The sequence below is a fragment of the Ischnura elegans genome, chromosome 11, assembly GCF_921293095.1.
Source record: "Ischnura elegans chromosome 11, ioIscEleg1.1, whole genome shotgun sequence".
Lineage (NCBI taxonomy): Eukaryota > Metazoa > Arthropoda > Insecta > Odonata > Coenagrionidae > Ischnura > Ischnura elegans.
The window spans coordinates 7141281-7155024 of NC_060256.1; the positions used below are offsets into that span (position 1 = coordinate 7141281).

Below are 13744 nucleotides of genomic sequence, written 5' to 3' on the forward strand. Positions count from 1 at the left end.
TGACCAGTGATGATGATGCTTAAGCGCGGGCGATATAGTTATTCATCTCCCATTCTGTATCCAAATATGTATTTCCGCGCAATAGCTCCCTTTGATGCCTCTACATGGTCTTAAATGCCTTTTATTCGCATGCATTTCAAGCTATATAGGATGCAATTATAATTGAGCTGTGACAATGTAAAATATATAGCGGAAATTCATTTCAATAGTATTGGCCGTTCATGCTACCTAACGATGGATTCAATTCTAAGTGTAGAAAGTTATTTCTACCGCTATTGCACTCCATCAGTCTGGTTCAATTATTCATTTTGAAGTTAGTTTTTCAGAGTTTGGCAGGTTTGAAGATCCACACATTGTAAAAGAAGTTGATAGGTTTTTAATTGGAAATGCAACACTTATTACTTCGTGTCTGACGGCCTTGCCTTTACCTGTAATAGGTGTTTGCTCTATTTCCTGAATGGTTCATTGGAGATTAATTGCTTTAAATTTAGATGCTAGGCTACGGAAAGCCATGTCTGAAAACTACAGCAAAAATGCCGAAATAAATTGAACGTGAACACAATTCAGAGAAAGAGGATTTCCAGTAAATTTTAGCTGGGGAATCGTAGCTGAATTATTTTTTATGCTTTACCAGATCCATTGAATATTGCCTATCATTATTTTAAATTAAAATTAAATTGCTAATTTATTGCTTAGTTCCTATTAAACTTGTGGGAATAATTGATTTTCCATTATTTTTCACTGGAAATAGGTTCCCACCTATTTGTTACTCGAGGTATCGGGGTTCACAAATTTCTTCATTTCTGTTCGAGTGTCTTTTGTAGCTCCCAGCATATACTTACCATGTTGTACGTCTTATCTTGAATGCTGCAATTTGCAATGCTTCCAGTTTTCGAGTGACACTTAGCATACTGAATTGGTGAATTTTATGGTACCACCTGGTATTACAAGAATCTCTATTGTTTTCTTTTGACATAGGATGCTTGCAGCGTCTCTGCTGGGACATTCACTCATGACGGTTTGCTGAGTTCGTGTTTTTATAAAATTTTAGGAAATGGGAAAGATGTTCTTTTGTTAATATGAGGGAGTTGAAGTATAGGGTAAATAACATATTACAATAAGTATATTTTCACAAATTTATTGACAAATAACATTTTTGAGCAATTGCTGATACAAAATATTCATTATGTCTTTGGTTGGCTAACCCTATTCATATCACAGACAGTCATGTACTTCACAACGATAACAATATACACAATGATTAGTTTCATTCCAAAATAAAACAATCCAACTGGTTATATAATCCAATTAATATATACATATTTACAACTTCAGTTGTGAAGGCGGTGATGAAATAATATCAAGTGACGTAATCGAGATTCTTTGACCAGTTCCATTATTAGTCTTTCAGGTAAAGCTTTAGAGGTGATTATTTGGAGCATTTTCCATGACTCGACGTGACTAGGAATTGCGGAATCTTGGTCTCGATTCACTTTGGACTATCACCTCCCACACATGGTAGGACAAGACATCATTAAAATGTTGCTAAGGGCCACGTGGCCAAGTTAAACAAATGACAATCAACAAGCAATTGGGTCCACCTACTATTTACATATATCATGTGAACCCAGATCTATGTTTTACAGCTGATTCTCACATACTTCAAAATGGAATATCGTCTGCTCGCTGCATAACCGTTCGGTGATCAGGAGCGTAGAAAATGAATTAGGCCGATGCTACAATCAATATCTCACTCTGAGGTGAAAACATCACAGACAGGCAAACAGCATACAAAATGATGACGCCAGCATAAACATGCATTCGTCACATAAAAAATTTCAGAAAACAAAAGTTAAGATGCTGGTCGGCGTTAGAGGAAAGCTAATAGGTTTACAATCAAGTGATTCTCTCTCCAACAGAGCGTGAGGAGGAGGTCACAAGGAAAGCACAACAACACAGTCAGCGTAAAATGAAAGTAACAATTTGCTCCGTTATTTCAGAATACATTAAATTGCTGCTCTTTGTTGAAGTTTCCAGCGTTTTAGCAGGCAATCTTTGCAGAGGAAAAATGTACATTCCCTATCTTATCCACACAGTTGACTTGTTTTCTATGGCTAAGTGTAAAAAACTCATAAAACAACATAAATATAAAATGAAAATTGGTAATAAATAAGTATACACGGCAATTTTGGATTCCAAAATTCTGCGAGGTACGAAGTTGTTGTTGGAATATAAACCCGCACATCAAATGCTGAGAATCCACATCACATAATCAGTCAAGTGATACAGAATGCAATGACGTTGATAATGTCAACAGAATACTGCTATGAATCGTGGACAAACGTCCGCGAGGTTTAAAAATCTTACAATGGTGTAGGTACGTTTCTTTGGTATCTTTGAAAGTTCGTAAATTCCCTATTTTAATTTGCTCAAACATTTCTTTCAAGAGACATCCGAAAGAATGAAGAGCTAGTTTTCGATGAAAACTATAGAGAATGGCGAAGGCTAGACTAGTTAAAAAAAATACATGTCCTCGAGACCAAAGGGAGAAGGACTCTTGGTGGGTCATCATTAGGCCGGCAATGTTTTTGTTTCTACGTGTCTACGTGCTGAGAGGGATATGGCTCCAATTAAGAGAAAAGGTGAGGGAAGGAGCCTGGATTCGGATCTAGGTGTGGCAACAGCAAGCAGTATTGGCGCTGATTATCGCTTCAGTGGCTTTCGCTCCGTTGGGGGCTTCGCTCATTAGCCACTCGCTCGAGTCCAACTCTCGTTCAAAAACAAGTTTTCAACGGCCATCGTTATCTGCACGCGCGGCGCCACCTCTACCCAGCACGCGCGCGAGATTGCCGGCTCAAAAATAAATCCTATAACGATCAAGGAGTGATCATGAAGGACGGGACGTAACAACAAGCATAAGTGCTTGCTATGCATTATCGAGACTTGAAAAACGCTGCCCCAAATGGAACATTGGATTGAATGAGATGTTTGAGCTCGGAAGAAATCATAAATATGCGATGATTAACAACCAATCCATCATCCAATTCATCACTCGAATATAAATTTTAGCCAAAATCTCAGTTTCTCAAACAAAGTTTAAAATTAAACTGAGTTTGAGTTGAGTTATTAAAAACTGAGTCTCGGTTGTCTTTGCCTTAAGTACTTTTCAAAAACTTAAATATTGCACCTTTCCAACACATTGCACATCATCTGATGGGCCAACATCCGAGACTCGTTTTTTTTTACTAATTTGTTTATAAGGATGTCAATCTGCAGTGTATGTACCACCGCCGTCAATGCTAGTTCCATAGCTATAACGGAGTAATAACATTTTTTTCCGAGTCAGTTGTTTTGACATTTGAAAAATTGTCGGATAAGTAGTTGAGATTGGGAGGCTAATTCATTACGATTTGGCTGGTGTAACTTCATTAAATACAGATTGACTCTTCAACTCCTTACGGTCTATAACATCGCCCCTTCAGTGACTGCATCACGCGCCTTGCCGTGTTCCGGCTATCCTTCTCAAAACCTTCCGCAGTCTAAGAGCATCAATCCAGCCCAACTCTTTCCATCGCTTCAAGACCTCGGCGCTCCTTTCAACTGGGACGCCTCGTAACTAATTCCACCGTCATTCTTTATTTATTCGCATTTTTCACTTCGTTCGCAGATCGAAAAAAAACAAACCCTACTTTTGGAGAGTCGCTACTCTTTCGCGCTCTTCTGATTTGGCACTGCTTTCTGGGTCAGTTTCCTCTCCTCTTTTTTTTTCGCTACGCGTGTTTGGAGCGACTTGAAGGCGTTTCGCGCCGATTTATATTTCAGTTCCACGCGCACGCCTTCCAATGGTCAAGCCGCCGCAGAGCATGAGGGAGGAGGGAGACGTTTTGGCAAACGCCTTCCCTGCCAACACCACAAACACTGCGAATCCTCCTGCTTTGTGGCCCCTGATTATGAGTCATTTGGGCAAGAAACAGGGGTTATGAAAAGCCATTACGTTTTGCCTTGGCCATTTACAAGTCATTAAGGCTACATTTTGTAATTAACATAGCACCAAAGAATGACTTTCATGTTGCTTTTTCATGCATGATTATCGTAATTAAAGCAACATAGGGCTAGAGGCCGTCAATGTTACATTTTTGAGACTTTTGCATTTGGTGGCAGAATGCAACACTCTGCAGTCTCATCTAGTCTACGCAAATTATGTCTTGAAATTACATTAAAAATACAATTCATAGATAACTCCTTAGAGCCAAATATTTTTAGATCATAGACGACTTGGCTACGGCGTAGGAATTTATAAAAAAGACAGCTTATATGGCTTTACGTGAATGGCTCTGTATATTCGTTACAACTGTTAATTGAAGTGTTGAAAATAATTGATTCGTGTATCTCTGTGCCATCGGAATATTTCATCGGTCGTGCTTTGGCCTAAGGATGAATGCGGATCGGATGCAATACTAGTCACCACGGACGTCATAACACCTCTCCAGCAGCAGATGCCGAAGTCTTCGATGCACTTCGCCAAGATGCATAATATGGTTCCATCCCCTCCACCTCCCCTCTTTATTTACGGGCGCACTGTGGGATTGAAATTACGAGCAGGATGAACTGCGCGTCGACACAGGGAGCGCCGCTCTAACTTCACCCAATTTTATGGTTTCTCCTCGCGACTTGCAGAGAATTGGGTTACGAGCAACAAAAAAAAACATAAATTAGGAAATTGTCTTTCTAGTGATGCAAGCGAGTATATACCTGCTCATCTAAAGACATACTATGTGAACATCACCCGCATGGGAGCCCTATTGTGTGGCCTATTTCTCATAATGAAACCAATCTTTAAAACAAAAGTATGACATGGAAAATGAGGAGACTTAGGTCAGTTCATTTCAATGAAGTTGAGAATAATATTTAATTTATCGTCACCATAAATACTTTTACGTGAAAAGGGACTTAAACGTAACTAATATCGGGTTTTGGAAAGACCGGAGCCAAATTTTAGTCTTTGAGGAGTTTAGAAGGAACGGAAATTTATATGGCATTATGGTGATATGCATTCTCTGGGATGCAGTAGAAATCAAAGAGAAATGATAACTTATCTCATTGTCATTAGTATTTACCGCATTGGTGTCTTGTTTCTGTTCCTATTTCGCCTCTGTTTTCCTTCGCAGTCTCCCCTTCATTTGTTCCCTTTCCTCCTTTGCTCCCATTCGTCCACGTACCCCCCTTCCTCTCCTCTCGCCTCGTTCCTAGAGGGGCCGCGACACCTACCAGTCTCTTTAAATACTTCTCATTCTTCTCTTCTCCCACCTTTCTACTCTCTAAATATGTTCGCTCTCACTCTCATAATACGGTCTTTCCCCTCTGCTGTTCTCTAGCTAAGGCTCTACTCACAATGTCCATCACTCTATGTTTCGCATCCCCGAGCTACCAAGCGACTGCTAAAACACTTCCGAAAAAAAACTTTGAGCTCACTTCTAATTTCACTTGCTCATTTGCTTTGATGAATCGCCGGACCTTTAGGTGGGATATTATATTGTTTATATTAAGTGTAGTGGGAAAAACGCCCTCTTCAAAAAAGGTCAGCTCTGAGGATAGAATTTTTAATTTTCCCCCATATTGAGCTTCTTCATTGGAAACAATACGCGTCTTCGTTCCCGCGGTTTGTTTTATGACTCCTGAAAGACTTTTTCTTCTCACCTCAAGATATTCAGCGAATGACGTCCAAACGTTTCATCGCGCGAACATTTTAATAATTTTTTGTGTCACTTCCTTCCAGGGGAATTCATGCTAAGAATTGCCCGGAGGGAGCGTGGGGTTTGGCGCGATGATATTAGCTAACTCGCGTTCGCCCTTCGACAGAAAGGCAGGGGGACGGATAGCAAATACAGAAATAAAATTAGGCAGGTAGTCTCCGCACCACCTATATCTAATCCATCTCGGGGCGCGTCCAACAATAAACGCCTTTAACCACCGCTCGCTTCCCTTCTCTCGGTCGTATCTGCGTCATGCGTGCGTTCGGAGAGATTATTTTTTCCGTAAAAAGGTTGTGGTGGCGAGGACTCTTTTGGCAAGGGACGTTTGGCAACGTCGCACTGGGCATTGGCGGCTAGAAGGTGGTGGAAGGAAGGAGGCTCGCGAATGACGCCAAATGTTGCGTGGGAAGACGTTCTCTCTCTACTTCTATCTCTAGCTGTATCTCTTCAGTCCTCTCTCCCAAAGACAACACGGGGCTGGAACGTTGGCTAGCGACCGAAATGCCGAATAGCCTGCGGTGCAATCGTGTTTTGGTTCAAGCGTCGATGAACGGTTATTCCTCTGCATTGGGTAATGGAAAACGATTGCGCATCACGAATCGTTCCTCTATCTCTCTCTCCGTCACCCTGAATGAACCGTTCATGACTTTAAATAGTCAGGGAAATGGATCCAGATCGCTCCATGATGTCTAAACTTCCGAGGCCCCTTTTTGGGGAAAAAGGAACTGAAGATATCAAGATCAATGGTAAATGTGAGGTGAAGTGCATCGAAGATTGACATTGGCGTTATGACCTAATTAGTGAATAAGAAAACAAATCAACTCAGAGTGGACGAAAAAGCATCAAAAATGTAACTGATGGCTTAAATGTGGAGGCAATCAGAATGCCAGGTGGTGGCTCCTAGCAGCCAGAATCTTAGTCGTTTGGCAGAGCGACTTACGTAATTAAGGCCATGGTAAGACATAATTTTTCAGGCAAGAGTGAGACTGAATCAGATTAAGGATTGTTAACCCCAGGGCATCCCAAAGCTTCTTGAAGTAGGGTAATAGGAGTTATAAATTACTCAGCTCATTAATTTGAATGTAGCTCCAGAGGTTGCGTCTACTTGCCTCAATAGCGCCTCGACAATTTAGCAGCAGTGCCAGTTTTGCTGGCCCGCAGTCAGAATAAGTAACTTATTTAAATCATCCTGGTACCTCAAAATTAGGACTTAGGCATATGTACACCAATTAGAAGGAAAAGAATAATCGATAAAAACTATCCTGAAGAAATTGGCGGCTTTTAGTTTGTCAAACTCGGTTGAATCTTTAGATTTTGTAATGAAAAGTATTTAAGAGCTATATTTTCGCACATCATTACCCGTTAGGAGCAGAGTACAATTCAGCCATTTTTACAGAAAAATTAAACGGATTCTCTGTTTTAATCGAGGCCACAAGGAAAAATATTTTAAGCACGAATATTATTTCCTTCATCTGATTTCCCGAGAAAGTGGAAATAATTTACTTTCCTGACTCGGTAAAAAGATAGAAACTCCAATGCCATGTTGGAGTGACGTCGTGTTTGAATGAGACTCGAATAGGGAAGATTAGGCCGATATATCGGTCGCAGCCTGAGGCGGAACCCACGATCCTCAAGGCCAGAGAGCTAAGTACGGACTAGAAATACTCTCACAACATGAGAGTATTTATCAGGACGATTCTAGAGTGAACACTGATTCTCCCGGACACAAGCTAGGTACTTATATTTAAACACATCTGAAGGTCAGTTGACCGCCAGTAGCACCATCCTCATTCCCAAGTCAGTGAAATGATCAGCTCCATCTTTCATCCGCTTTTCCCTTGCTCAAAACTACTGTTCCACTTCCCATCCATCACTTCGTCGTGCACTTCCCGCTGTGAAAAGAGCTCGACCCAAAATGTGATGCAACGCCATGATATCATCATGTCGCGGAAACAGCGGTGGAACAAGTACAAAAATAAAAGTGATGAGCAAGGCCGCGTTCGAATTTCTTTCTACCCTCAGCGATTACAATAAATCGCTTAGTTATATAAATTCCTAACTGGCAAGAACTAATACTAAGGATTCAATCGAATAGGATCTCGAATGAGTCATTGAATTCCGTCTTGATAGCAAAAAAAACACACACACCGGACGGACATTGAACCAAGAAGATTAGAATTCACAGCCCAAAAAAGATAAAGGTATAGTTCTTTGAGTTAGGAAAATGCCGAATATCTAGTAGGCTCAATCTCATCGACAAGAAAACACTAGGAAACAGTGCCACCATATTGCCACGACACAGATCTGAGCTTCAGTCTGGATGGCTATTGATATTTCATCTCTTAAGTTAAGAAACACGAACTACTCTTGCTTCTCGTGATCTCCATTTAATCCATATCGGCAGTTTGTCAACGAATACTGCCATTGAATAATTGCACCTCACAAGAGATGCTGTTTTTGGAATATTTATCAAAATACTACCTACATCGAGGGCAAGAAAACCAGCGCCCCCGACATCATAACAGCTGGATGCCATAATATAAGGGAGGTGGACTAACTTTTACTCTCCCAATAAAACTCTGGGACTGGCTCCAGCTATCTCTTAACCTATCAGGTGCAACTCTTGCTCAAGAGATTTTGCACCGTCGGAAAACGCCTCAAACGTCGAAGACATGGATTCGAGGTCGTTCTTCCGAAAACATTGTGAACACACACCGGAATGGAAGGTGGGGCAAGCTATACGTTTACATCTCGGGGACGATTCATCTGCGCCCAAAATGATCGGAACATCCTAAGGAAAGCCTCCCTGGGCTGCTACGATTAAACCCAGCCGTGAGCACACCACTGACGCCTATCAACATCAAAGAGTAGGCATTTGCGAGGTCGTCAGCGGCTCAACGTGCGAAGGGCCTCACCTCGAGGGGATTTACAAAACACCACGTCGACGGCATGCCGGGAAAGCCGGCTTGCGGACGCTGCGCCACGCGGACAAACTCAGCGTAAGGCAGAACAAATGATTATGAGGACCAGCCCACGCGACACGGGGCTTTCTTCCAGTTCGACAGTCACAGGGAGGCGGAGGCCAGGGCACAGTTGTTCCTCCTCTTTAGCACGCGGCTGCGGTGGAGGTCGGACTTTTCGAACACTGTAACGGTCCCACCTTGTGGTTGCACTGGCGGCACGGGTTGAACGCCGGTTGAATTCAACTGTGGCGTCTGCTGGTTGCCTCCGTTGTTGCTGGCATTGTTGCCTCCTACGCTCTTGCCGATCAAGTTGCCTATCATCTTGGAGACGGAGAATTTGCGCTGCACTTTTATCTGTTGGGCCTGTATGATGTTGTTCTTATTGTTGCACTGTGTCAGCTGGAACGGGCTGTTGCCGTTCTGATGGTTGCCGTTGTTATTGTTGTTGTTGTCACTGGAGAACGTGGTGAAACCATTCTTGGGGGGGCTGTTCCTCTGCCTGCTGCTGCATTCCGTGATCAGCGTTTCAAAGGCCTCGTACAGGTCCTTACTGTTCTCTGCGACAGATACCTCGTAGAATTTTGCATTACTGCTGAAGCGGCTTGCGGCTGTTTTTCCTTCGGTTCCTTGAACCTGAAATGATCGAAAAACGCTTATTTAAGTACTTTACCTATTTAAAACCTTTATTCTATAATTTCCTCGTTATTCACTATCTTTAATTGACATCATAGCCTTTACGGCAAATTTTCAACGGCCTATAAAGTTTTAAATGAATGACGTCCAGGGTTAAGCATTGCGAAGCTTAACTACGTTTTTCAGGAATTTTGTGCAATATTTCTTATTACGCAAGAAGAACCGTCTGCCTTAGTTTAGCTTATAAATATTAAGAGAAATCGTCATTATCATCTTGACTGAGGTGATTTTTAAAAATTTATTCCGAGGTCAATTACCCTTTTTCAATAGGAAACGTTTAAACTTGAAAAAAAATATGCATCAGCAACTTTCAAACTTCGTAATTGTGAAATATTTTGGTGAGCACTAGAAGACGCTAAAAAACTAACTTTCCATCCTGATATAGGGGAATTTTGTGCTCAAGGGCTACCGATCTCTTAAAAAAATCATTCGCAAATAACTTTCAATGTATTTTTCATGCATTTTTCGGATAGATGGATCTCCCTAGCAATTTTGGTGAATAAACTACATTAATGCCGAGAATACTTGGAGTTTAACCAGGAAGTCAGCCCACATAGCGATCGGAATTGAAGGTCATTGAAAAGGGACCATGTTGCCAATATCTGGACGCTCTTAATGAACGCGTCGCCATTTTTCTTTCCCTTCGCTGGAGCATGTCGCGAAAAGCAGCCGCAGGAGGGCGTCCTTAATTGAGGGCAGCTGTCTTGCGGGAGAAGAAGGGAATGGGAGAGGAGCATCTATTCACCTGTCTGAGGTGTTCCAAGTCCGCCTTGTTGCCGAGCAGCACGAGCGGTTGCTGTGGCGACGGGGACGGCGAACTGTCCGCCACGGATTCGGTGTCGCTCCCGCTGCTGCTCGCACTGTCATCTGACGGCGAGGGCCTGAGTCTCCGCAGCGTCTCCTCTGCGTACGCGAAAGAATCGCGGTCCGTGATGGAGTAGACGACGAGGCAGCCGTCGGCCCACGCCACTTCCTCGGCCGGAAACACGTCGTTCTCATCCTCCTGAAAAAATGCGAGAAGCAACGCTCAGATCTTGTTTATAATGACGTAACTCGCTATATTATTAGGTCAGTTAGAAACGACAAATTAAGAGAGATAGTTTGCCGAACGTATAAGAGTAGGAACTCGTTTTTCCACAAATAACAATAAAGGACTTAAGTGCAACTCAATACATGCATCTCCACTTCTTTTCTTTTGTCCACTCAAATCGGTTCTATGGTTGATACGCGGTTTGCGCCGGGACTCGTGGAATGTAACAACAGCTCGATTTGATTTCGCGCAGATATGCTGTTGAGAACTTAAGGGGAACGTCTGCCGATTCACATAAATTCATGCCAGAGTAACTGGCTTTAGTCATTAGCTAAGGAAAGCTCCAATTTATCCTCGTAACAATATACATTTCTCAATGAGCAATGTCCATTGACAGCAATAGAAACTACTTGTAGAATGGATTTGCACGAAAGATAGGCGGTGTGAAATGGAATGGTAGCAAAAATCATGCTTGGCCTAATGAAGTTGTTGTGAACGGAGCCTCATGGTGGCATTCCTGCCCTTGGATCTGAGTATCTGGGTTGCCATTGTGTTACGGGGAAGATGGGAGTGGTTTTATGCTCCGCTGAGCGTGTTCTCTTCTGGCAACGTCCTTGTTGTCCCTTTATTATGTCCTGTGCAGGCTCAGGCAGGCTTACGGGTGGTATTATGATGCACTCATTTGCATTAACAGACTGCTAAGGGTATCACGAAATCACAATGCAGGTACCGCTCTGTCCAGGATGAAAGACATTGGATCACGATTGGTATAAATACTAGTTGGGAGCAGAACTATTGCCGCAGAGAAAGCTTTACTTTGAAGATCGTGTTCGGGGATGGACATGGTTATTAATTATAGCCATTATATCATAAATAATATTTTACATTTGTAACTTTCGATGCTTAAAGTACATGGATATTTACGAAGTAATGGATGTGATGGTCGAAATCGCTCCGTCAGCAAGTGTGGATCGGGCTATTGTTCTCTTTTCAGAATAAGTAGAATATCTATGAATATTTTTCTATATTAATCCTAATCCTATTGCCAACACGTTGTTTAAGGCACGTTCATTTTTGACTCTCCTTTTTTTCCTGTACCTGCGTATGTACTTCGGTCAGAAATTCCTCAAATGGTTATTCCTTGACTTATATTTCATAACTTTTGCTTTTGAAGGACAATAAAATTATCTAAAATTTCGATCACAAATGAATCATTATTTAAAAAATTATTAATTTTTCAGCTTTCCCAAACTACTGGGGATTTTCAGCTTCCCGAAAATATCGATATTATTTGGAACAAATCTTCGTGGTCTCAGTGAAATTAGTTAAAATTATGTAGTACATGCGTGTGATATTTATCTGAACCGGATGATTTTCATCCAAAAGGGTGAAAAAGTGAAATTTCTTGGGTCTGCCGGCCAGTGACCCGCCTCTTTTCTAAAATTGGCCATCCACGGAGCGTTGACTTAAGATTATGGAAACCTGGCTGTGGTAGCTCACGCTGTTCCTTCAATCCCTCATAAATTCCATTTCTTTTCGTGTTTGTTTTCTCTGAAAATTCAAATCTTGTGCCGTCTTGAGATCCTTGGCGACTGAGATGCTTGGCACACTTCATCCTTAGGAATGCATAATATCCGCCATTTCCTGATTCGTAGGATCATAATGAGCTACAAACCACGCAATATCGTTTTAGAAGTGTGAGAACAGACTGACACAGGGAAGAGCACGTGAAAACAGGGAGGTTTAGCCCGGGAGAAGTGTTTCTCCGCCTTGTCAGACAAGCACAAAGTCGTTCTGGGTATCTCTCTTAGATCGCAGCAGATTATCGCCGCATTACTCAATCGAAATTGACCGAGTTTTTCCGTCTGCTGGGCATTCGGCTTCGTCTACTCCATTAGTCACGTCGCGGCAGATGGCTGTTAGTGATGCAACATGCTTTGCTAAGTTGTGATACGAAAATATTTTTTCTCATAACATGGTTGTCATCATTCAGGCCGAACATTTCTGGCATACATTTGATCTAAATTATAGCAAATGTGATTCCTTTTTTTACGCCTATAATTTTTTTTTACGTTAAATGTCATTAGGTTACCCAGAAAATGATGTTATTCGTAGCTTGTGTGTAAAATTTGGATTTGATAAGCACACATAGATTCCCAGTTTGAGCCATCTATGAATGAATGGGGATAAAAATTATAGAAGCAGTTTCTACGAACTTATACTGTTAGATTGATGAGAAATGTTTGGCTCGTCCCATCATTAAATATCATATATACCTATTTAAGTTCCCGTGAATTGTTTCCTGATTGTTCTGGGAACAGATGAAGAACAAATCTCACGGACTTGTTTTTCGAGAGTTTATTTCAGGTGCGTGAGGCTGTGCTCTTGTAATTGGGGCATTCTATGCTGAATATTTTTAGGGCGGGCATTTGTTACTTACCGACTCGCTGCCAGAAACATCCACTATCTCCACTTCCAAGGGGGTGTTGTTGATTGTCATGGTCTGGCGGTAAAGGAGATCTAAAAGGAAAGAAAAGAGAATAATGAAAGTACTGGAGATCAAATCAAAAATTAAAATTTATCAATATTATAATCTAACTATCCTAATACTTTAGCTGATATAAGTTAAGTTGCTGTAGCCAGTTATCTTTCATTACTTCGGGTTTATAGTGATTTGATGTACTTTTAAGGGCCTTATCCCTCCTAGCATGTTTCGTTCTTATACCTTATTCTTTCTATTGCCGAGGAGAACTTATAAAGCGTAGCTACTTTTTTTTAAGCGTTGAGTTAATGTGCGATTTTGATTTAGAAAACGATTTTAAATATCAAGGCCTTTAATAATAGCTTTACAGTATTTTAAGAATTAGTTCCGTTTATGAACGGCTTACGTCATAGAGTTAGGGGCTGACGGAGGCCCCGTGACATTTTAGTGTCTTGCATCTCCTCCTGATGTATATCGTCGTCAATAATATAGTTTCGCATTAGTAAACGAGAATGATCCGTATGAATATCGATGGCTAAGTTCTGACAACATGTATCTCAAATTCGGCCGGTATCTTAAACAAAGTGTAGTAACATAAAAAAAATAAAATACAAGCAAAAACAACTCTTTGTTTGCAAATGAATGCTTCTTTTTAGTTTTGTGGACTTTTGGTTTTTAATTTCAGCGCACGAGTAAAAAAATTTATTATTTTTTTGTTCTCATGAAAACTTTTTATTTTTGAGATACGTGTTGTTAGAACTTAGCCATTGATATGAAACATTATAAAACCTGGCCTTTGTTATCCCTTTCTGCTTGGAAGAAA

The 13744-nt window shown here is 41.3% G+C and overlaps 1 protein-coding gene across 1 annotated transcript in view; it reads right to left on the reverse strand.

Annotated features, from left to right (window-relative positions):
- Positions 1 to 1122: 1122 nt before the first annotated feature.
- Positions 1123 to 13744, reverse strand: part of LOC124167747 (ras-related and estrogen-regulated growth inhibitor-like protein) — a 48287-nt gene continuing 35665 nt past the window's right edge. Inside the window, exons 4-6 of the mRNA XM_046545760.1 lie at positions 12880 to 12959; positions 10155 to 10412; positions 1123 to 9349 (exon numbers count right to left, since the gene is read on the reverse strand). Coding sequence (XP_046401716.1) covers positions 8819 to 9349; positions 10155 to 10412; positions 12880 to 12959 — 869 coding nt within the window. The 3' untranslated portion in view covers positions 1123 to 8818. The remainder of the gene's footprint in view (positions 9350 to 10154; positions 10413 to 12879; positions 12960 to 13744) is intronic.